At 38.1% G+C, this 25,947-nt stretch overlaps 1 protein-coding gene across 1 annotated transcript; it reads left to right on the top strand.

Annotated features, from left to right (window-relative positions):
• Positions 1-8,406: 8,406 nt before the first annotated feature.
• On the top strand, positions 8,407-12,419 carry LOC143632305 (uncharacterized). Its single transcript, XM_077100859.1, has 2 exons — positions 8,407-9,404; positions 11,890-12,419. The coding sequence occupies exons 1-2, from the start codon at positions 8,459-8,461 to the stop codon at positions 12,141-12,143; spliced, it is 1,200 nt and encodes a 399-aa protein (XP_076956974.1). The 5' UTR covers positions 8,407-8,458; the 3' UTR covers positions 12,144-12,419.
• The last annotated feature ends 13,528 nt before the right edge of the window (positions 12,420-25,947 follow it).

Below are 25,947 nucleotides of genomic sequence, written 5' to 3' on the forward strand. Positions count from 1 at the left end.
TTTCAATGGGCAGTCTAATAACGTTGATTAAGGATGTTCTCGAATGCCTTCCAAGCTAATACTTCTCCCTTTATCAAGCCCCGGTAAAGATTTTAGAGATCCTTGAGGCTAAAAGAAGGAGATTTATGTGGGGAGGAAGTGAGGAAAAGAAGAAAACGTGTTGGGTGGCTTGGAAAAGAATAACCTTGGCCAAGGAGGATGGTGGGTTGGGTTTATGTCATCTTAAAGACTCTAATTTAGCGTTTTTTTTTTATCAAAATGGGGGTGACGATTCAAGGTGGAAGAGGATAGCCTTTGGAAAAAGGTTATAATGTCCATTCACCATACGCCTAGATCGTGGCCGATCATTTCCCACAACAAAAGGCTAAATGGTACATGGGACATGATTGTCAAGATTAAAAAGTCATTGGCAACATACCAAGTTTCTTTAACAGATTCTATTAAAGGGCATGTAGGAAATGGGTCTAAGGTTAGATTCTGGTTGGATATATGGCTAACGGAAGATAGATTGAAAAATCGGTTCCCTACTTTGTTCTCGTTAGAAGCGAAAAAGTCCTGTGTGGTGGCTGATCGATGCATAGTAACTGATGGAAATTACTCGATAAAGTGGAATTGGAAAAGGCAGCCTATGTACGGGGTGGCGGTTAATGAGCTGATAGAAATTCTTGATTTACTATATTATTTCATGTTTATAGGAGGAGAAGACAAGTGGGTTTGGGGTGGTGAGGCACTAGATTCGTTTTTGGTGGCAACAATGAAGAAATTATTATATAGAGTTGATCCACCTTGTCCGAAGAGTATCCTAGATTGGAATAGTTGGGTGCCGATGAAAGTGAACGCTATCGTCTGGCGAGCTATCCAAAACAGGCTTCCCACGTGTGATAACTGATAAAAAGGAAGATTCTTTTTGGCCTGGATATATGTTGTAATTGTTTAGCGGTGGGGGAGTCGGTGGACCATATATTTGCTTCATGCTACGTTGCGAGCATGGTGTGGCAAAGAATTGGTTGGTGGTGTAATATTCAAACTTCCCATAACAAAGACGTTCAAGGGCTATTTGTGGCTGTCAATCAAGTTCCAGATGTGGAGCATAAAAGAAAAATGGTATATTCCATTGCAATGGCTGCTATTTGGTGTTTATGGGAAACCCGAAACAAGTTCATCTTTGAAAATAAACCGGTAAAGATTGATAAAATGCTTGGAGACATAAGGTGTTGAGTTTTTTATGGATAAAAAATAGGACGAATAGTTTGAGTCTAGATTAGAATAGATGGAAAACGATAGTGTTGTAATTTATGTTCTTGTTTGTTTGTGGTTCCAGCCCTTGCTACTTTCTTGGTAGGAAGGGTTTTGGTTGTCTTAGTTATGAAAGTTGCTGTTCAGAAAAAAAAAAGACGTGTTGATAATTTATGTTGTTGCTTGTCCCTCTTAACATGTTTGAAGGTTATTCAACATAAACACAAATTAGTTTTCTGTTCAAAACTATGGTGAATCATGTTTTGACTTAGAAGTCCAGAATATACGTGGATGTGAAAACCTCAAATATATTAAAAAGGGCTTAAAGTGTTGGAGTGAGTTGGAGTTTTGAGTCGTGTATTGTATTGTTTATATCCGATTGTTTAAAGTCATTATGTATATCGAATTTATCAGGATAGGTGTAAAAGTGAGTCATATTACGTTGGTTTAGGTTTTGATCAGTATTGTATAAGTAGTTTGATAGGGTTAACGATTTATGTGACGGTCAAGTATTCAGTTTTGTTATACAGAAAAAGTCGAACGAGTTGTTTAAATTGTGTTTTCTCATGTTTCTGGGCATGTTTCTAACAAGACTACACTACACATTTGAAGTATTACTGTTTTGTATGGATAACGGTACGTTTAAAAATATACAAGCACTTGCAAAAATGAAACTTCTTGTATGTGATTTTATGTAGGCTTAAACTCACATAAATAACCTTGATGACATGGTAAATACAGTTGCTTTTTACGAAAAAGGTATATTAATCAGACATTAGCTAGTAGAAAACATTAAACTTTAAGAAAGAATTAAATTACAATAGTTTAAAAAATAATAAGATATCTTTAAGTAATAATTTATGTCTTTTGCATAAAATATTAAGAGAAAATTATCTATCAAGCTTTTTTTTTTTCTAATACATGGACTTGATCTCACAACGTAATGTTGTTTTACCGTTTTTTTTCCTCGTCACATTAAAAAATATTTTTCTTCTGTTTTTTTTCCTCATATTTCCCTAAGCATGATGGTGCATCCTACCTTCTCTCAATTTTCCCAATGGCCAAAACCACTCAAAATTCAACTTGGAAAAAACAAGAGCTATTCCCTTATTTTCAAGGGATCCATGAGGGTCATGCGCCACCCCTGGGCATTATGTGTCACGTGGCGCCCAATCAGAGTTATGACTTTTTACAAAAATAGGTTGTGGTCATAAAGCCTCCATAAAGCCATAACTTTGTTATTTGTTTTTTTTTTAATTTCCGTGCCTTCCACCAGCGTTACACACAAAACGCTCAAAAAAATTTACCCCAGAACGGGGGGGGGGGGGGGGGGGTGCTCCCTGCGTTATAGCCCAAAACGCCTCCGAACAAGCCCCACTACGCTTGGTCTTAAAGCTCCCAAATTAGTCTCTTTAAAGCTAGTGATTGTGGTTTAACGTCCGTGGCATGAAGGGTTCTAAGTTAACATCATTTTTGCATGTGGAGGGGCACGAAATACCATGCCAGAGGGACATGGGCGTTGTGCTATGTTCCGACATAGCAGGTTATGTGGAGGTGGCTTCGACATGGATGATGGTAGTATCTTCTGGCTTCGGCGTTAAATCACAATAACCGGTCTATGGAATTGTCATGGAACAGTGATCAACAATATATTTAATTATTAATTAATAAAATTAAGAATAAATCACGGTTTTCGTCCCTGTGTTCTGTCTAAATTTGCGATTTTAGTCAAATAGTTTCAAATTTATGATTTTCGTCTCGTGCATTCATTTCACTTGCAATTAAACTCGACCTCACTAACCTTGTTAAGTATGGTCGTTAAACCCATAACCGTGCACCTCACGTGAGGGGCTGTTTTGGCATTTCACTTCCAATTAAATTTTAAACTTTAAACAGAAAGATTAAAGTATATAATATTTAAATCAAAAACTGGAAACTCAAAAGTTAAAAAAAATGAAATTATGAAGTTATTGTTCAATATTAATTAACAAAATCCATAAAAATTTGTATATATTTACCTAATCATAACAATATCACGTTCCACAAATCTAACTATCTATATAATTGCCTACCATAAATATGAGGTGTCGCTCTCAGGTTATTCCCCTAATTCTCTAGAGCCACCAGATTGCTTGATTTATAAATGGAGGTTTCTCATGCATTTTACCCGAATTCGCGGGTATGGTTTCACCAAACCCGGATAGTCTTTAAATGGGTTATAACATCTCATTTAATTGTAAAACTATTTCATAAACAAACAATAATTTTCACGGGTCATGGGTCTCACCAAACCCGGATGACCCTTAAACGGGTTATAACATCTCATTTATTTGTGAAATAACCCCTTAATTATCAAAGAATAACTTTCACGGGTTATGTGTCTTACCAAACTCTAATAGCCATCAAATGTGTCATAAGATCTCATTTATTGATAAAAACTTTTATTATCAAACCTTAATTTAATTTATTTGTTTTACATGTTCTTCGTTACTAGTCTATCATCTTCATCGTCGGTTAACTTCCAATACTACCTATCATCGTCAACTAAATCAACGCCTCTTTTTTCATTAGACAAATATTCATGTTCATGTTTGTACAATTAAAAAAATCAACATGCTCGTGTTCGTTTATGTTTGTTCGTTAAAAATCTAAAAAACCTAAACATCTCAACTGATAAAACGCAAACGTTAAAAAATATAATAACAAACTAATATATATGTATTAAACTAAAACAAAACTACATTAAAAAATAAAATAATCTACATAAATTAGCAAACGATTAAAAACAAAAGTTTAAATAAACTCCCGTAACACGGGAGGATCAAACTAGTATACAATAAGTTGTTCCTGTTTATATTATAATATAGAGTTTCCTTATATATATCAACTTCATCCTTATATATTATTTGCAAATATTTGTATCATCATTCATGGCTTGTGTTCTTCCCTAGCTTCCAATTGAAATAATACAGTCGTAGGTGCTACCACGACTTCCGGCTAAGTCCATAGGTCGTTTTCGGTGCGTTTGTAAATCATGGAATTTCTTCTTGTGTTCACGATCCCACCTCCGCTGTAATACCAAATATAAACTTCTTCTACTTGATCAGCCAACCAAAACTTTTCGTACACTTGATTGTGAACCCGTGAACCATGATTCAATCACCACCCATCTTAATCCGTTCAAGGATGATGTGTTGATTTTAGCAAGTTTAGATGGTTTGGTATGTGTAGCCTTCGGAGAAACTTATGACTTAGCCTACTAAATTTGTTGTTGATATGACTAGTGCTTTTACTTTCTACGTCGACTCTTCTAACGATTACAAACTTTTACATATAGTTTCTTACAGCAGTGACAATTTTATTTATTCCCGGAGATTAGACTCATAGAGAAAGATTCCATGTTTAGAAAACAATATCATACAAAGATTCAATTGGTGACAAACTATATTCTTGGGTGAGAAAGTTTACTGCATGCTAGCAATTTGGAGACCAAGAGGTTTACAAAGCGGCCTTATCAGTTTTAATGTGGAGTTGATGGTCGGTTAATTTGTATATGTTTTAGTTTGTTTATTATTTAGTTTTAACTGTTTATTCTAGAACTATCGATACTTCATACGTGTATTATTGGATTTCAGGTCACAGGCGTTAAAGTACTCAATATGGACCTGTTGTGACACGGAATGAAGACCCGGGATGTCCAGCACGCAAAACGAGGAAAAAGAATGATGTTTGCTGTAGTAGTGTCCCATCGTGGTACGCGATGGGCTTGCTGAAGACCCATCGCGTACCGTGATGGGTGATATTTTAAATGTTGACTTGGTGGTCAATAGCGGTACGCGATCAGACCACATAAGACCCCGTCGCATACCGCGACGGGTGTGTAGACGGGAAATTATGTTTAATATCATCTTTTTCATCCTTGAAAACCCTAACTCCGTTTTTAGGAACCAAAGGCGATTTCAGCAGTTCCAAGAGGCGATTTCCACCATCATAGCTTGTGCCAAGACCCTCCGTATGATCCATATAATCCGTATTGAAGATTCGATGATGTCGCAGCTCGGCTAATCTTCTAGAATCACACCCGGGATGTATAGTTTGTAATCTTTACAGTTTTTCTCATGTGATTAAGAACACTTGTGTATAATTATTGACGATTGATATGTGATTATTGATGTTTAGTATTTCTGTGTGTTCGGTCGGTTTAGGTTTACGTTGGTCTGAACGATCTGTTACCAGTTGCTAGATAATTAGTCATATAACTGTTTGGTTAGATTGAATACGATAAAACGTACAATTACCCCTAACTGAGTCACACTGGAAATGACTGTTTGATAACTAGTGCCGTGTGTAAAGTAATTGTTGACGTTTAAGGTTTTATCTGGTTGATCAGTTTTCAGTTAATCATTAATAATAAATCTTTTAGGTTGCATGAGATACTGTTTGGTTGCTTACTTGAATTCCTGGGTGTGATTTGCTTTGTTAACTGTTTACAACTTGCTTATTTGTTCGTTGCTTAGTTCTATAAACTCACTTTAATTGCTTGTGTGATCAGCACTAAAACCATTTACTTCATAATAGTAAATCTGTACATTAATTGCATTGACCACATACTCCTTGTGATACGATACCCTACTTGCTCTAACTCTTTAGAATAACTAGGTTTTTGATTGACTCAAACGACGGTTATTAAAATGGCACCGTTGCCGGGGAGTTAGTGCGCTTAGTGTTGTTCGTGTTATTTGATTTTTGTGTTTTATTTAATTTTCAGTTTTTAGTTAAATTTTATTTTACTTAATTTTATTTGTATTTTTTTCATTTTACGCGAGTTGTGTTAGTTGTGCAGATTACAGGTTTATGTGCACCCGCCATTCGGGCCGACAGTCTCCGTTAGTTTACGAGCCCGAAATTGAGAGGTTAGCTCGGCAGAACCGAGTACAAAACAGAAATTCTGAGATGGAAGACCAAAACCAGAACCAAAATCAAAATCAGACCAGAACCAGAATCAGATGAACACCCAAAACCAAGACCCACTTCCACGAACCAATATGTTTCACCCAGACAACATACCCGACCCACCAAACTTCAATAACCAGAATAACCAAAACAACTCAGCTCGTGCCTCCAGAACCCGAAATCAAAACCGAAACCGAAATCCTAACCGAAACCTAAACCTTGACTTTAACCAAGCCGGAACATCCGCTCCAAACAATAACCCCAGACGCCGAGTTTGGATAAATATTGATGATGTTCGATCGAGTGTTCCGACTGAAGATGAGGATGAGGGTGAAGACAATAATGGAAACGAAGGTTTTCGGGGCAGCTGACAATGAGGTTGACAGATGGGTTAGAGAAAATCGGGAGGTTGAACCCGAGAACGAGGTTGGTGAGCCGGAGGTTGAGGGTGATAATCAGTATGAAGAAGAAGTGGAAGAGCCGGTAATTCGAAGACGGGCTGAACCCATTAACAGACACCGAAGGGATCGAGAAAGGGTAAATCGGGCGGAACGGCCCGAGAGAGTTCGTGGTATTCTGGTTAACCGGGGCGGTTTGGGAAACCCCGGGGGGGGGGGGGCAAAGGAGAAATTACATAGCCCCGGCTCATGGTGTAAACAGTCGGTTCAGACCGGCTATCTCAGACGGAGCATCCCCGTTGGTTCCACAGGAACGAGTGCAGGGACAGCAAACTTTTATGTCCTGGACATCTTACATCAACATCGTTCCTCATTACAACGGGATGGCTTCGGAAGATCCGTATTCGCACTTGATCGATTTTTCGGCTGTTTGCTGGTATATTGGTGATGGTACGTACGATCAGGATGAAGTCAGGTTGCGGTTATTCCAATTCTCATTAAAAGACATAGCGAAACTGTGGTTTAACTCGTTACCAACGCATAGTATCAAAAACTGGGCCGAGATGCAACAAGTCTTCCTAAACGAGTTTTATTCATAGTCGAAGACTACCGAGGCCCGTTCAGACATTCGTCACTTTTCACAGTTACCAGGTGAGTTATTCCATGAAGCTTTTACCAGGTATAAGGATATGATCAGAAAATGCCCACATCACAATATCGAACTGTGGGAACTGGTAAAATGTTTTGTTGATGGTTTGACATACGAGGACCGAAAGCATCTTAAGGCCTCGTGTAATAGTCAGTTGTTGAATCAGCCTGAGGAAGATGATTGGAAATATTTAGAGTTCATGTGTGAAGATTCCAAGGCAGAAGCAGCAGCTAAAAGACGAAGACGGGGTAATTCATCCAGATCGGTTAAGTCAGTCACGAGTGAGTCTGAAAGAATTACTGAGTTGGAACGTGAACTGGCTGAGTTGAAAAAGGGTAAGAAGAAAGAGGTCGGGAAAGTTGGTGTGAAATTCCCGATTTGTGAAGATTGTGGTGAACTCGGACATAAGACAGAAAATTTCCCCGAGTATTATGATGATGATGAGGAGGATGACACCGAGGAAGTTAATTATGCCTACGGGGATTCCAAAGGCCAAGGGTTCAATTCAAACACATATCACCCGGGCCTGAGAAATCACCCGAATTTTCGTTATGGGAACGCATCTTCTCAGTTGAACCCGAATTTTCAGGGATCGAGTCAGAACAGATCGCAGGGTAATTACCGCCAGAGCGGTGAGTAACCAGAATCGGGGGTATAACAGAGACGGTAACCGGGGGGAAATATTTCGGGTAATCAGGATCAGCAGAAATGGTCCTCGGGTAATTCGGACGAGTCAGTACACTCGAAGTTGGATGCGTTATTGAAAGCCATGACTGAGCAAAAGGCTGAGACGAAGCAACAGTTCGAGTTACGGGATAAATCGTCAGAGGCAATGATGAAGCAAGTTGGTCAGCTCGCGTCAGACATGGCGAAATTACAAAAGAATGCGGGCCAACTTCCGAGCGACACCACAGTCAAACCGAATCATCACAGCTCAAGCTCGAAAAAGCACGTCAACCAGGTAAGTATTTTGCGTAATGGTAAGAAATATGATAATAAGGTTTGGGGTCCACCACCATTGGTTGATGGGTTGGTGGAAGAAGTTGATGATACTCTCGTCAGTGATGACGAGCCGGAACCGATTAAATTAAATAAACCTAACAAAAGTGAAACTAAAAATAACAAATCAGTTCCGAAGGATGACACCAACAACTCTAAGGATAAGGAAAAGGTGAAAACTGTTCCATATGCCGATGCTTTGTTGGCGCCATCAAAGGCGAAGATGGCATCAAAACGAGGCCCGCAACAAGAAGAAATGTGGGAAACGTTTAAACAAGTCAAAATTAACATTCCTCTTTTAGATGCCATAAAACAAATCCCCGCCTATGCTAAGTATTTAAAAGAATTATGCACACAGAAAAGGAGTCATAAGATTCCTAAACATATTGATTTTACCGATAAAGTGAGTGCAATTCTTTCGGGTGCTCTTCCACCCAAGCTACAAGATCCGGGAACGCCCATTATACCCATTCAAGTGGGTGATTTTAAAATGAATCGGGCGCTTCTAGACCTTGGAGCTAGCATCAGTATTCTCCTGGGCAGTTTATACGACCAATACGATTTTGGCCCGCTTCGTGCGGCTGCCACCACGGTTGTCTTGGCTGACCAGACACCGAAACTGCCCCGAAGAATATTGACTGACGTTATTGTCAAGGTGGAAGACTTTTACTTTCCAGTTGACTTTTTAGTCCTCGATTATGTTTCGGGTGAGAGGACTAAACAGCCTACGGTTATCCGCGGTGGACCATTTTTGGCTACCGCAAATGCCAACATTAATTGTAGAAATGGTACTGTTGACATGGCATTCGGTAACCGTAAGCTGAGAATTAATGTTTTCACACGTGGAGATAACTCTACGGTCGATGACGAGTTCTTTATGGCCGATGTCATTGACGAGTGCATTCCGCTATACGACTCTGTCGTCAGTTTGGATGGCACAGTGGAGACGTGTTTTTTGTTTGATAGGTTACAGGTGGAAACAGACGAGTTGCTGGAAGATGAGGAAAAACAGATGGAGATCGCAGCTGTGCAAGGAGACCGTCCACCATGGTCAGTTCAGGTGGAACCGCTTCCCGAGAAGATTGATACCGGGTTGAAACCGTCAATGCTGGAAGCACCGAAAGTCGAGCTGAAAGAGCTCCCAAAGCATTTAAAATATGCTTTTCTTGGTAAGGATAATACATTGCCTGTTATTATAGCTTCTAACTTATCTGTTGAACAGTAAAATGCTTTGATGGAGGTGCGGTTGCGAATAAAGAAGCAATCGGGTGGACGATAGCGGACTTGAAGGGAATCAGTCCCTCAATTGTGATGCAAAAAATTTTAACAGATCCGGCTGTCAAACCCGCGCACGATGCTCAATGGAGGTTGAACCCGAACATGAGGGAAGTGGTGAAGAAGGAGGTGCTGAAATGGTTAGATGTTGGCATTATTTTTGCCATATCAGACAGCACGTGGGTGAGCCCGACACAGACAGCACGAAAAAGGCGGGCATCCAAGTCGTCAAGGACGACTCAGGTAACGAGGTCGCCACTCGGCCAGTAACCGGGTGGCGCATTTGTATTGATTATCGTAAACTGAACGCGGCAACATCAAAAGATCACTTTCCGCTTCCGTTTATCGATCAAATTGTTGAAAAGCTATCTGGTCAAAAATTTTATTGCTTTTTAGATGGGTATTCCGGTTACAACCAGATAGCTATTCATCCTGAGGATCAGGAAAATACTACATTTACGTGCCCGTATGGCACATTCGCGTTTAGGCGAATGCCATTTGGGTTATGTAACGCCCCCGCCACCTTTCAGAGGTGCATGATGAGTATCTTTTCAGATATGGTGGGGGAGTCTTTGGAAATTTTCATGAATGATTTTTCGATTTTCGGCACATCTTTTGAGTCATGTTTAAACCAACTCGAAAGAGTTTTAAAAAGATGTGTCGAAACGAACTTGGTTCTTAGTTGGGAAAAGAGCCATTTTATGGTCCAAGAGGGAATTGTATTGGGCCATGTTGTTTCGAGTCGTGGGATTGAGGTGGACCGGGCTAAGGTCCAAGTTATTTCCACTTTACCTCATCCCACAAATGTTAAAGGCATTAGATCATTTCTGGGGCATGCCGGGTTTTATAGACGGTTTATTAAGGGTTTTAGTGACATTACCAAACCCTTATGTAATTTATTGCTTAAGGATGCCCCGTTTGACTTTAATGATGATTGTGCTAAGGCCTTTGACATTTTGAAATTGAAATTAGTTGAAGCCCCGATCTTGCAATCACCCGATTGGAGTTTACCTTTTGAAATAATGTGTGATGCAAGTGATTATGCAGTCGGAGCTGTTTTGGGTCAACGGGTTGACAAGAAACCCGTTGCTATATACTATGCAAGTAAAACCCTCTCGGATGCTCAATTAAATTATACCACAACCGAGAAGGAGTTACTAGCAGTAGTATATGCTCTAGATAAATTCCTGTCTTATATTTGGGGTAGTAAAGTTATTATCTATTCTGACCATTCTGCTGTCAGGTACCTCATGGACAAAAAGGATGCAAAACCGAGACTTATCAGATGGGTTTTGCTGTTGCAGGAATTTGATTTAGAGATTCATGACAATAAAGGGAGTGAAAATGTTGTTGCAGATCACTTGTCCCGAATTATGGTGGAAAATGGGAACACTGATGGGCCCATTAACGAGTCCTTCCCGGACGAGCATATTCTGGCAGTTTCACAAAATCCCTGGTTTGCTCATATTGTTAATTTTAAAGTTGCAGGTGATTTACCAGAGCATTGGCCAAGGTGAAAGAAGAAACATTTGATAACCCAAGCTAAACAGTACATCTGGGACGATCCGGATTTGTTTAAAATTGGTGCAGATCAGATGATCAGACGATGCATACTCGAGGAGGATGTCAGATCAATTTTGGAACACGCGCATTCGTCTGCGTGTGGTGGTCATTTCAGTGGCCAGAAAACCGCTCGAAAAGTTTTAACAAGTGGTTTCTTTTGGCCTTCATTGTTTAAGGATGCTCACGAGTTCGCGACACACTGTTTAAAGTGTCAACAACTCGGGAGTATTTCTAAGCGGGACGAGATGCCCTTGAACCCGATCCTAGTTGTTGATATTTTTGATGTTTGGGGGATCGATTTCATGGGACCGTTTCCGAATTCACACGGTAATTTGTATATCCTAGTGGCTGTCGATTTCGTTTCTAAATGGGTTGAAGCGATAGCCACCAGGATAAATGATCACACAGTCGTTTGCAATTTTGTTCAAAGTAATATTTTTTCGAGATTTGGAGTTCCCCGAACCATCATAAGTGACGGGGGATCTCATTTTAAGAATTTTAAATTCGGGAAATTGCTTAAACGATATGGTGTTGATCATAGGATTGCAACTCCTTACCATCCACAAACGAGTGGACAAGTTGAGGTTTCCAATAGGCAAATTAAACAGATTTTACAGAAAACTGTTCGGACGGACCGAAAGGATTGGTCAACTAAGTTGACCGATGCCTTATGAGCCTACCGAACCACTTACAAAACGCCAATTGGAACCACTCCTTATAGACTTGTGTATGAAAAGGATTGTCATTTACCAGTTGAAATTGCACAAAGAGCGTTTTGGGCTACTAAACAGGTTAACATGGATTATGATGATGCAGGTAAAGCGAGAAAATTGGCTTTGTGCGAGATTGAAGAGTTGAGAGACGAGGCATACGATTGCGCGTCCGCTTATAAGGCGAAAACGAAGAAAGTTCAAGATGCAAATATCCGGTTGAAGAATTTTGAAGTTGGTCAACGAGTGTGGTTGTACAACACGAGGATGAAGCTCTTCCCGGGTAAGTTGAAAAGTAAGTGGACGGGCCCGTATTTGATAGTAAGGGTTGGAAATCATGGTCAGTACGAGTTTGAATAATTTGATGCTCATTTGAGGCAAGTGGTAAATGGCTATAGACTGAAGCCATATTTGGAGATAAAGGACATACACGAGTTGGATAAGGAATCGGTGAATTTTATTGTGACTTCACCAGTTTATGAAGATAACTGAGTTCGAGACACTGTCGAGCTGTAGACTTTAAATTCAGCGCTTACGAGAGGCAACCCGGGGTTTGTAAGTGTCTGTCCAGTTTTTATTTTATTTTATCGAGTCTTGTACTTAGTGTCGTCTCGAGTTTTGTGCAGTAAACGCTAAGTGGGGGGAAGCTTGTTGAAGAATGGGAAATTAGAGAAGTGCGGTAAGCATTGGTGTAGTACACATCACTCCAGGTACGTAAAGGTATTTTCAGTTTTTAACGTGTCCAGGGTGATGTCAGGATGCCAAAACAGGTGCGTTTTTGAAAAATTCTCAAAGCTAATGTTTGAACCCATTGCGGTACGCGATAGGCATGGCACAACACCCCATCGCGTACCGCGATGGGGTAAACCCTAATTTTTTCCTATTTTGGCGGCGGTACGCGCCCATCGCGGTACACGGTGGGTCATAGAGCAACGCCCGACCCGGGTGTTTATAAACCCTTCTTCTTCCCTTCTTCCTTTATTCTTCTTCTTCTCCGATTCTTCTTCTTTCTCCGACGAACCATACTCTCGCCGCCTTTTTGTCTCCGATCACAACTACCACCACCACCGCCGCAACCCACCCAGTCACACCACCACCATCATCGTCCATCGCCGTCCCTCCGTCTCCGTCTTTCTTCTCTCCTCCTTCTTCTCCGACGAATATAACCACCACAGTCACCCCACCTCCGCACCACCACCTCCTTATCACCACCATCCTCCACAAACACTGTCACCGCACCTACCAACCATCACTGTCAATATTAATCGTGTCGTTCGACGATTCTGAGGTATGTATTTTAATATTATTGTTTTATTTCGTCGATATTCGGTTTGCGGGATTATCGGAGTTTATTGGGAATTGTTGCGGTTGTCGGGTTTTGATATTCACATTTACAAATCATTATTTTATTATAGAATACATGGTAGTGTTTGTTCGATATTAAACGGTTTATGTGAACATATTTTTAAATATTTTATTAATATTTCAAAACCCGAATCGACATATCAGTTGTTGCTGTGCACGTTTTTCGAGATAGTTTGTCAGTCTGTTTGTTAGATACTTAGAGTCGGTTTATCGAGTCGTGTCGTGTCACGTTTGTTTGTGTTTTGTTAATCGAGTCTCGGGGATACCTTGATAGTTTGAATTGTTAATTGATTACCCGCCCGTACTCAATCTCCATTCGGGCGGTTTAATCTGGTTTTTAGATATACGTGTCAGGTGTCCCCGAATTTTTCGTCTTTATTTATTTTTATTTTAATTTTAATTTTTTATTAATATTTTAATATTATTTTATTATATGGGACGACCGCGACCGAAATGCTATACGGTCGTCGCCATATTAGCATATCTAACTTGTTTGCTTGAGTTTGCAGATATGGCTGATGCACCAGAGTCTTCGCGCACCCGACGCAAGAGGCAGCGGACTGACCCTCGTGTCATTCGCTATGTTAGTGACGAGGTACAGATTGTACCGGGCATCGAGCCCGCAGATATTATGGGTGATGGACGTATTCCTCATCAGATTCTACGATTTGACTTGACATCAGAGGAGTCTACTAGATTTGAGCGGGTTCGACAGATGCAGCTGCTTCGCCACCATTCGTTTGACTGGACATTGCTGACTCAGTTTGGGATTCACGACCAGGTGCGTGCTTTGTTGACAGGTCTGTGGGCAGTTGTGCTCACGTGTGACTCACCTTCATATGTCGAGCTCACACGTGAGTTCTACTCGACCTTTGACTTTACGTCCACGGACTTCAGTGGGCCACGTGCAGTATCATTCTCACTGGGACGACACCTGTACGAGATGTCAGTCCCAGATTTTGCCGTGGCCACTGGATTTTATACGGCCGAGAACGTTCAGGCGCCTGAATTTCTACAGAGTATACGAGGTTACATCACACACGCTCAGGCGCCCCGTGAGCACTGGCTCACGGAGACTCACCTCGACCAGTATTGGGCGAAGATCGCCGACGGGGCCACTCCAGTTCGGTGGTGGAGTAGTCTATTCTGGACCCCGTCCATCGCTACATTCACAGGATTGTTGCCTGTACTCTCGTAGGCCGACATTCGGGCCACGAGAAGTGCAGTAACTTAGATATGTTGTGTCTATATTCTATCCTTGGCCAGCGACCGGCCAATGTGGCGATGCTCCTGCTCACATCTTTTGCTCGGGGCAGCAGACTTCATGGATCCTCGGCACACCTACCCTTAGGGCCTTATATTACGAGGATCGCTGACCGACTTGGAGTATTTGAGCACTACCCGACCAGATATTTTACGTTGGGGCCAGCCACAGATGTTTTTGGGATATCAGAGGCCCGTGGGGCTGGGATTGTTGAGGAGAAGGATCCAGTTGCTTTGGTCCCGGTCCGACAGGGTTCACAGGCACCACCACCAAAGGGATCAGAGGCTGCAGTTTCACTTCAGAGAGGTATTCCGAAATGCCGGCAGCGTCGTCCGACTCCACATATCGAGCTACCGTAGCAGCAACATCTGCTCCGACAGGCCTCAGCATCTTCCTCCCGCCAGCCGCAGCAGCCAGTCACATTAGATATGATTTATCAGCAGCAGCAGCTTTTAGAGACCGTGCTGGCACAGGGAGAGCAGACGCGGGCCCAATGGGCCCGTTATGATGATTACTTTCGTTTGTTGTTTGTTGCTTCGCAGGTACCACTACCACCGTCATTGATTATTACAGTGGACCCGCAGGTAGATCCGCAGGACGAGGCAGCTGATGATCCACCAGCACAGTAGGTTTTTGGTTACCCTTTTTCACTTTATTTTGTTTTTATTACTATAATGGTCTGTATTATATTATATTATATAATATTTTGGGGAATCATGTTTGGGTAACTGGTTGGGCTTATATGTTCATATATCTTTTGATTGCTACTGTGTTTGATTTTAATTGTATATTTTGTTGTAACCGAACTTTGTGGGTGTAGTTCACTATAAACCCTTACGAGACCCCACTCGTCCTCCCGGGCTACCGGGGGGTTTACAGGGCTTGTTGCCTACGCTAAATGCAATCGTGATTCCTACGAAAGTGAGTTAGGACTTTTAACGTTTTTAATTAACTTAACAGATTTTATTATGAAACGAATTAATTTGGCTCGGTAATTGTTTTAATAAAATTAACAAATATTCATTTTCATAACTCTTAAAAGACCTATGTCTTACACTTGTGAGAAGCTTGCTTCAACACATCTCGAGATTTTGCAGGTTCGATTGTCAGTTTGGTAATTGGATGAGACGAGAGTACACAACTAGAAAAAATGCCTTTAACGACGCGCATTGCGTGTCATTAAAGGATATAGATGACACGCAAATGCGTGCCAATGAAGCCCATGTTATAAATTGAATATGACACGCAATCTGCGTGTCATGTTTTATGACACGCATTAATGACACTCATTTGTGACATTCGTTTATGACACCAGTATATGACAAGCATTTATGTGTGTCATTGTTTAGTTTTTTTAATATATATATTTTTTAATATATATATATATGCATAATTACTAATATTTACATTAATGACACAAAAATAGCACTAAAACTATCCATTTCATTTCTTAATTAGACATCCAATGATATCATAATAACACTTTAGCAGTCAAAGCAGTCCAATGTCCTTTAGTCATTATCACAAATTAAAAAAATATATATATTCCATATAATCTAAGAGTCCATTAAGCCCTAGCCAATTAACAGTAGAACAAGATAAAATTGAAGGCATATACCTCACAATAGATGGAATCCTGCATATAATCCTTCAATAGACTGAAAATTTTTACTTCAATCAACTCCTAATAAGCAAACCCTAGACTAGTGAACCCTAGTCGACTGAAAATTGAACGGGTCATGGCTCTAGCACCATGGTGGACAGATGGCGTGTTGTATCATGGGACTGATGGAGAAGATCAATAACCAAAGAACCCTAGATAGCGTTTGTGAGAGAATTAGGAGAAGATTGTGGGTCTGATTTACTAAAGATAAGTATTGGGTAGATAAGTATTGGGTGGGGGTTCAAGTTTTTATTTGGATTTAAATATGACATGCATACATGACACGCGATTTTATTATTTTAATTTATGACATTAGTTCAATGACACACAAAAATAAGTGTCATAAATCTTCTAATTTTTTAAAAATATGACGTTTTTTTAATGACAAGCGCAAATGCGCGTCATAAATCACCGCGTGTCATTGCGGGCATGTCATTAAAGGCCTTTTTTCTAGTAGTGGTACACGAGTGTTTTTGAGAGTTCACGAGCCGACTGGTCCTTCTCCAGTCACGTTGATATCAGGTGATTTCGGTTTCATAATTTCATTTTGTTTATTACTTTTAAACGTTAAAAGTGTAATTGTACAATTGCTAGTAGAACCGCCTCACATAAGCCCCGAAATTTTAAATTTGCTTAATAGTCAAAAAAGTCAAATTCAACCCCATCCCTCAAATGTTCATTAATCGTTCTATCATTTTGTAAATTTGAGGACAATGTTAAGTATTCTTACATTGAGGACAATGTAAACCTCAAGTGTGGGGATGGGAGAAATTTGAAAAATTTTAGCCCGATAGTACCTCGAAGAGTGTTCAGAAACCAAATTTGTTAACTGTTAATTATTGCCATTAATGCCAAGTCATAGGTTTCTGGTCATGGTTGGTTTTTCAGCGTCTCATTAGTCTTACTCACAAATGTTTTTATTACGAGAAGTTGAAAATGTGGTCGTTTAGTCGGGAATAACGAGTCATGGGGACAGGTACACATGTTTATATCGTCAACCCTATTCCTCTGGTATGTGTGTGAGTTGACCCATATATATATAATACACATATAATATATAGTACACATATGTCATTTGAGTGCTTCACTGATGTTCATGGACTACGGGATCACAGTTGGCAAAATGCAAAAGTGATAGGGGCAACTAGGTTAAGCCTCGTCTGGATGAGCGTGAGTGTGGGTATTGGGGGGTTGGGGCCTCATTATTACACATATGAGGTGAGGTTAATGTGAGGGGCGGGGGGTTGGGTCTCTTAGAAAACATTTCTTGGACTTATTTTTCGTTTGTTTAACCCCGATATTATGTTACGATACGATCCGGCTTACTAGGTTTTATTTGTATCTGTAATTGTATTTGCTTTTGTTTTGTATTTGTATTTATCTTATTGTTAAGCATCACGTTATTATGCTTAGTAAAAAAAATCAAGAAAAAGACAAAAAGATGTCTGTTTATATTCAGTTATGTATTCTGTAGTTCATTCGTTGAAGTTCGTTTATGTCAAAAAATAATAATAATAATAAAATAAATATGTGAAATCAGTATGTTGATAGTTTGCTTATTTAGATGTATATAATCAGTTAGTTAGTTGTACAGTTGTTTCGTTTATTTAGATGTTTTGAATTAAGCCGGATCGGATCTTTTGAGCTACTTAAATATTTCCCTTCCATACCCTTACACCTGGCCCCGTTACAACCCTTTTAAAGACCTCTTGATTTGCATTTGTGCCAAAGCATCTTGATGGATCAGTATGTACTTATGAGTGATATTGAGAGCTGAGCGATACTGACACATCTTTTGCTAGTTCAGATATTAAACCGAGAGGAGAGATGTTATATTACGAGTGGTATGAGCATGTGTGCCTTAACCGGAAACAAAGTACACTTGTCTAGGCGGCTTTATTGTTTTTATTATAGCATTTAACCGTATCTGTGAGATGTCAATCTAAAAACAGTGTCAGTCTGGAAAACTGGGTATGACCTTAAACCTTACTAGTATTAATGGCGATAATATACATACCTATGATGGAGGTCGATGTTTGCTTTAGAGTTTTGCTTGAGGGCAAGCGAAAGATAAGTGTGGGGATGTGATGGTCGGCTAATTTGTATATGTTTTAGTTTGTTTATTATTTAGTTTTAACTGTTTATTCTAGAACTATCGATACTTCATACGTGTATTATTGGATTTCAGGTCACAGGCGTTAAAGTACTCAATATGGACCTGTTGTGACACGGAATGAAGACCCGGGATGTCCAGCACGCAAAACGAGGAAAAAGAATGATGTTTGCTGTAGCAGTGTCCCATCGCGGTACGCGATGGGCTTGCTGAAGACCCATCGCGTACCGCGATGGGTGATAATTTAAATGTTGACTTGGTGGTCAATAGCGGTACGCGATCAGACCACATAAGACCCCGTCGCGTACCGCGACGGGTGTGCAGACGGGAAATTATGTTTAATATCATCTTTTTCATCCTTGAAAACCCTAACTCCGTTTTTAGGAACCAAAGGTGATTTCAGCAGTTCCAAGAGGCGATTTCCACCATCATAGCTTGTGCCAATACCCTCCGTATGATCCATATCATCCGTATTGAAGATTCGATGATGTCGCGGCTCGGATAATCTTCTAGAATCACACCCGGGATGTATAGTTTGTAATCTTTACAGTTTTTCTCATGTGATTAAGAACACTTGTGTATAATTATTGATGATTGATATGTGATTATTGATGTTTAGTATTTCCGTGTGTTCGGTCGGTTTAGGTTTACGTTGGTCTGAACGATCTGTTACCAGTTGCTAGATAATTAGTCATATAACTGTTTGGTTAGATTGAATACGATAAAATGTACAATTACCCTTAACTGAGTCACACTGGAAATGACTGTTTGATAACCAGTGTCGTGTGTAAAGTAATTGTTGACGTCTAAGGTTTTATCTGGTTGATCAGTTTTCAGTTAATCATTTTAGAATTTTCAATTTTGAAATTTAAATATCATAAACTTTAACTTTTAAGTTTTTTATTTTTAAACTTTAATTTGTTAAAATTAATTTTTTTTTCAAGTTTTGAATATTTAAATATTCTTGTAGTAAAATAAAAGGATTGGTAGTTAAAAATTATAGTAGAAGTTGTTGATGATGTTCAATGGTTTTGGGTGTTTTTTTGATCTTTTTATTGGGGATTTTTTTAGTGTTTTTTTTAAATAAATGTTTTCTGATGTGTTTACTAGCTATATGTTTTTTTTAAGTGTTTTTGGGGTTTCTTATTGTGAACGTTGTTAGCTTTTATCTTAATTATATTTATTGTGCACGTTACCTTGCCAATATATGCTTAAATGAATTAAAGACCCGATAAAAAACGCACACACGCCACCATCTAACATGAACATGAACATAGACTTTCTATTTTTTATTTTTCTTGAAAACCTCAAAAATAAATTTCAAAAAAAAAAGTTCTCTCTTTAATGGTGACTCTCTTTGTTATTAATTATCGCATTTTGGAATCTCCAAATCACCCACTAAACCGTCATAATAATATCTCTAATCAGCTCCTTTTTAAATTAAAGCATTTCGAGCGACTCCAACCAAAAAATATGAGAATGAACGAGGGAAACGAGAACTCGCGTTTGAATTTTGAAATACTCTTGCATTTCAACTATTTGATGTTTGTTGGAGAGAGTTTACTAATGATTGAATGCAACTTGACATCCGCTATTTTGAGGATGGTTTGTCTACATATCACCCACCCCGTATCGTACATTTTTACTATTATAAGGAGTTAAATAGGTACCGTTGTTATTACTTGAAACAAATAAAACTAGTCTATAATTTTCGTAAACTTTGCAAGTGTATATAAATTTTCCAATGTAAAGTTATAAAACAATAATCCTTCAGATGTGTTGTAGAGTCTTGTTGGAAAAAAAATCCTATAATCAAACACGAGAACACGCAATTTAAACAGCTCGTTGGACTCTTTTCTTAATTATGACAAAACTAAAAACTGGATCCACACATAAATTATTAACCCTATGACGCAGCGTGATGATAAAATTGGAAGTCATACACGTTGATTCTGCAAATACCCGTGTGATTCTTCCCCGGACTTCTAGAAAAGACGTAGATCGTAAATAAGATAAATAATAGAACCTCTTGATTCACACGAATACCAGGATCAATTCTTCCAACTATCGTTGATTCACAAAGAATACCGATAATTAGGTCATTCACACACTAACACACACTGTGATAGAGAGGAAATGATCTTTTTTTTTTCATAAATTCCAAACCTCATTATTTTGCATTACAAAATCTTAAGTAAACAGAATACCATTGGGTTTTTAATGATTAAACCAAAAGACATATTAATTTTAAACTCTTGTAAGTCCATAACTCATGTCGTCATTATTTGGTAAACGTTTGATCTCCCCACATCATATAATTTTAAACTCTTGTAATTCCATAACTCATGTCGTCATTATTTGGTACATGTTTGATCTCCCCACACCATTCTCTCCACCTTGGAAAAAACTCGCCCTCGAGTTTTTGTCTTTGAACCGTAGCCACATGGGTCAAAGGGACCATCCATCCGATTCGTGTTAATATTTTTCACTTTGGGGCCCACCATATCAAGCTCAAACATAAAATATTTTTCTTTGACCATTGAATGTGGGAAATAGTTGATAATTACGGAAGGAAATTTCTTAAAATTTGCATCTTCATTTAACTCATTAATATGAAGTTTCAAAATAGTGGGAGATACCATGTATATGTAAAACAAATTCGAATCACCATTAACCACAATATCACCACCATTTTCTACTGTACCATCACTTAAAATTTCATCAAAAATACCTGAATAAATTGTAGACCACTCATGCTTTCTTTTTAAACTTTCAAGAACATCAAACATACCATTCCTCATCCTCGTATTCATCAAACACGGCCAGGAATCATAGATATTGTCCCCCTCACAAGCCATATTGAGCCAGGAATTCGGCTTTGATACCACCTGACGCAGCGTGATGATAAAATTGGAAGTCAAACACGTTGATTCTGCAAATACCCGTGTGATTCTTCCCCGAACTTCCAGAAAAGACGTAGATCGTAAATAAGATAAATAATTGAACCTTTTGATTCATGCGAATACCCGGATCAATTCTTCCAACTATCGTTGATTCACAAAGAATATCGTTAATTAGGTCCTTCACACACTAACACACACTATGATAGGGAGGAAATATTTTTTTTTTCATATATTCCAAACCTCATTTTTTTATATTACAAAATCTCAAGTATTTAAAAGATACAGAATACCATTGGGTTTCTAATGATTAAACCAAAAGACATATTAATTTTAACTCTTGTAAGTCCATAACTCATGTCGTCATTATTTGGTAAATGTTTGATCTCCCCACATCTTATAATTTTAAACTCTTGTAATCCCATAACTCATGTCGTCATTATTTGGTAAACGTTTGATCTCCCCACATCACCCTATCAAACTATTATAAACGACTCAAAACCGAAACCAGCTATGATTCAAACAATTTTAAACATATTCTAATAAACTCGATAAACATAATGACTTTAAACATCGTGATTGTTGGACTCGGTCTGCCCAAGAGACATATTAAATTGATGTGGCTAGTATGTTATGATCCAAGTCGGGTCATACCCAATAACAAGCTAGACAAACACCGATAATATTCGTTTATATATGATGTGATCATAACAAATGAATATTAACACTTGAGTTATTTGGAAAGGGGTTTCTAAATAAAATGTACTTGTGTAATAAACAAATCATATGGATGATTTATGTTTTATGAAAGAACATTACATAGTGTTATTTAAGTTGGTTAAATAACAATATGTGAATAATAATAACCAAGCATGTCTCTTAACATATAATAGGTTTTATAAGTTATAAGTTATAAACTTATAAAAGTATATATGTATGGATATATATATATATATATATATGTTTAAAGTTTTATAAAAGAAAAAAAGATAATAACTCTTTCAAATGTAATATTATTATATGTTTGAGTGGAGACATGCAAGGTGAGTGGAGACATGCAATGGTTATTATTGGTGAAGAGAAAGATGCCTTTAAATAACACCAAGTCTTTCTCTTTCATTCTTTCATAACACACATAATTTCCAAGTAAACTTTTCTCTCTTCCTCTCTTGGGTATTTTCATCCAACATAAGAAAAGAAGAAGAAAATTTCAAGTGCAAATCCTAGCTAGAAGTGGTGTGTTGTTGAAGCTTGGGGTATGCTAGCTTGAGGAGATTCCATATTCAAGTTCTTACCTTTCAATCATCATCTCTTTCACCCGGTTTTGTCATATTGAAAGGTAGTAGTGACATGCATGTATTTGATAGTGTGTAATTCGTATTTGGATCCGGGTTTGGGTTTTGCATGTTTAAAATTGGTTTTATACATATCATATTAACAAGATTTAAAACTTTTATATCCGCTGCGTTTTTGGTAAAATAGGGATTTTATCACTTTGATAATCTTGTTAAAACCCAACAATGGCATCAAGAGCCGCTTATACGAATGCATGCTTCATTAGACCCAAAATTTTTCGGGTTTATGGTGGGTTTCACCATTTGGCCGAAACTTTTTGGGGTTTTGGTTACCCCATGGTTTTTCAAGGTTATACTTTACATGCATGTAATAATCTTGAAAAACCAAGTCATTTGGATGATTGTTTAGTTTGTTTGGACAAAACCCGAAACTTTCGGTTTGCTTAAGCTTTGGCCGAAAGTTTTGAGGCAAAAAGGGGAACCATTTTGGTCTTGTATTATTGCATATTTGGATGTGTAATAGATGTTCATAACCTAGCCATGGCCTTGTGTTTGGTTGAATGATTGTGTTGGTTGTTTGTTCATTCGATTTGGTTGTAATATTTATTTGGGTTTGTAATCTATTTATTCATTCATATGGCTTGTAATAATAAGTAGATTAGATGTATTTCTTTTACTAGAAAAATGTATTAGGATATATTTTGTAAAAGAAGATGCATGGATGGAAGCCCAAATAAAATGATGAAGACCACAACACCGGGAGTAAACACTTGGAGCATATGGATGCGGAATCAAGTGGGAGTTCACCGACACAAGTGCATGTTCTTTTGGGTCCCTTAGGAGAGACTTTTTGACACACTTGTCTTCGGTCAACAAGTGTGGTCAATATTAGGAGGCTATGGTTATGAACTTGTGGTTGTGTATATTTTATGCTTGCATGGTTGATTTACTTATTATTTGCAATATGGTTTGCTTAACAACTTAAAATCAACTAGCATAAAATTGGTTCCTTAGAAATCATAAGGTAATAAAAATTGGTTTTATTAATAACTAATAATTTCATAATAAAAATGGGTTTTATTAATTGGAACTTTGAAAATGAGTTTTTCAACTAAGCACCATACATTTGAATGCATGCAAATGAAAGGTACAATAAATAGTTTTCCAATCTATAATTTAGAAAACTAAAATCCCTTTTTAAAAACAAGTTAAACACCATCCTTTTATACGACACTTAAGTCACTTGTAGACTTGAAAGTGAGTTAGGATCACCTAAGCACTTTTAAGAAAACTTGTGATCTTAAGGTGATTTTACAAGTACTTTTGGCATTAGGATCACCTAACCACTTGTATGAGTAAACTCACACGTGTGTATAAGTAGGACGACTTGAATTGAAACCATGACTATAGGATCACCTTAACATGGCGTTCAAAGGTGTTGATGGGATTTAACATACCAACTAAACATATGATGTTTAACCGATCCCATAAAACTAGAAGTTGCAAAGGGTTGCAATTGTCAAACGTTGACTACCTTGTTAATTCGAATAGTAGGATAAAGGTCACCTAACTACTATTTGAATGAAACGTTGGGTTCTAGATTTTAATCAATAATTGTCTTGGAGACATTTAAAGGGTATTAAAGATTAAAATTTTATTAATATCGAAAATACTAATTCGAACTATGTTAAAATTCTTTTAGATGGCCGCAAACAACGCACCGAACGCAATTATCCCACACGTACATAATCTATCACTAAGATCCATTCTGGATAAGGATCGTCTAAACTTTAACAACTTCATGGATTGGTATCGAAACTTGAGAATTGTTCTCAAGCAAGAAAAGAAGTCTTATATTTTAGACGATCCTATTCCCGATGAACCCGATGTCAATAACTTGGATGCCTATGCGGATTGGTTAAAATACACCGAGGATTCGGTGCAAGTTTCTTGCCTCATGTTGGGAACAATGATTCCCGAGATCCAAAAGGATTTCGAGAATCATGGGGCGTATGACATGATAACCCAACTTAAGGAAATGTTCCTTACTCAAGCTCGGGTTGAGCGATTCGAAACGGTTCTGTTGGGTTTTAACAAGATTATCAAAGTGATAAAATCCCTATTTTACCAAAAACGCAGCGGATATAAAAGTTTTAAATCTTGTTAATATGATATGTATAAAACCAATTTTAAACATGCAAAACCCAAACCCGGATCCAAATACGAATTACACACTATCAAATACATGCATGTCACTATAAGTCCATGCATGTTACTACTACCTTTCAATATGACAAAACCGGGTGAAAGAGATGATGATTGAAAGGTAAGAACTTGAATATGGAAGCTCCTCAAGCTAGCATACCCCAAGCTTCAACAACACACCACTTCTAGCTAGGATTTGCACTTGAAATTTTCTTCTTCTTTTCTTATGTTGGATGAAAATACCCAAGAGAGGAAGAGAGAAAAGTTTACTTGGAAATTATGTGTGTTATGAAAGAATGAAAGAGAAAGACTTGGTTTTATTCAAAGGCATCTCTCTCTCCACCAATAATAACCATTGCATGTCTCCACTCACCTTGCATGTCTCCACTCAAACATATAATAATATTACATTTGAAAGAGTTATTATCTTTTTCTTTTATAAAACTTTAAACATATATATATATATATATATATCCATACATATATACTTTTATAAGTTTATAACTTATAACTTATAAAACCTATTATATGTTAAGAGACATGCTTGGTTATTATTATTCACATAATGTTATTTAATCAACTTAAATAACACTATGTAATGTTCTTTCATAAAACATAAATCATCCATATGATTTGTTTATTACACAAGTACATTTTATTTAGAAACCCCTTTCCAAATAACTCAAGTGTTAATATTCATTTGTTATGATCACATCATATATGAACGAATATTATCGGTGTTTGTCTAGCTTGTTATTGGGTATGACCCGACTTGGATCATAACGTACTAGCCACATCAATTTAATATGTCTCTTGGGCAGACCGAGTCCAACAATCTCCCACTTGCACAAGATACATAGAAGATTGATGCAAGTAGCAAATACCGTCTAACTACGGTTTACTACCCCTAATACGTATGACGAAATGCCATTCAATAACATCATCCCTTTCAAGTCCCATACTTGAAAATGATTTAGGTGAAACTATCATTTATCCTTTTGCCACAAATGTCATTTTAAATCCAGAGACACAGAGTGATCATTCTCTGTTGATTTAACTTGTCAGGCCTTAGACATTTAACTCTCAACGAATAAGAGGGACAAATCCCATATTGACTACATACGTCTCTCACTATCACCTTGTACTATACTTGAGCTTAGCCTTATGTACTGACATATTTCAGAGCAGCGAAGAACTAAGTCAAAGCTTAATAGTCGATGAATATCAAGACCCAATATGTATCTCAGGTCCGAGGATGCTATGAAGTTCGCCTTTACTCAAATTTACTTATGATCACAAATCCCAAGGATTCCATGCAGTAAAATTGAGAGCGGGTCAGTCCAGTATTTATCCCATAAA

This window comes from Bidens hawaiensis, unplaced genomic scaffold (genome assembly GCF_021521415.1).
Source record: "Bidens hawaiensis isolate Kalapana, Puna unplaced genomic scaffold, B.hawaiensis_p1.1 tig00006387_1, whole genome shotgun sequence".
In the NCBI taxonomy this organism is placed as follows: Eukaryota; Viridiplantae; Streptophyta; class Magnoliopsida; order Asterales; family Asteraceae; genus Bidens; species Bidens hawaiensis.

Excerpts from the sequence above, each read along its gene's own strand:
- LOC143632305 (XM_077100859.1), top strand. The coding sequence starts at position 8,459 with ATGGCATCAAAACGAGGCCCGCAACAAGAAGAAATGTGGGAAACGTTT. Across the intron at positions 9,405-11,889 it reads TTTAAAATATGCTTTTCTTG|GTAAAGCGAGAAAATTGGCT; the intron begins GTAAGGATAATA and ends ATGATGATGCAG.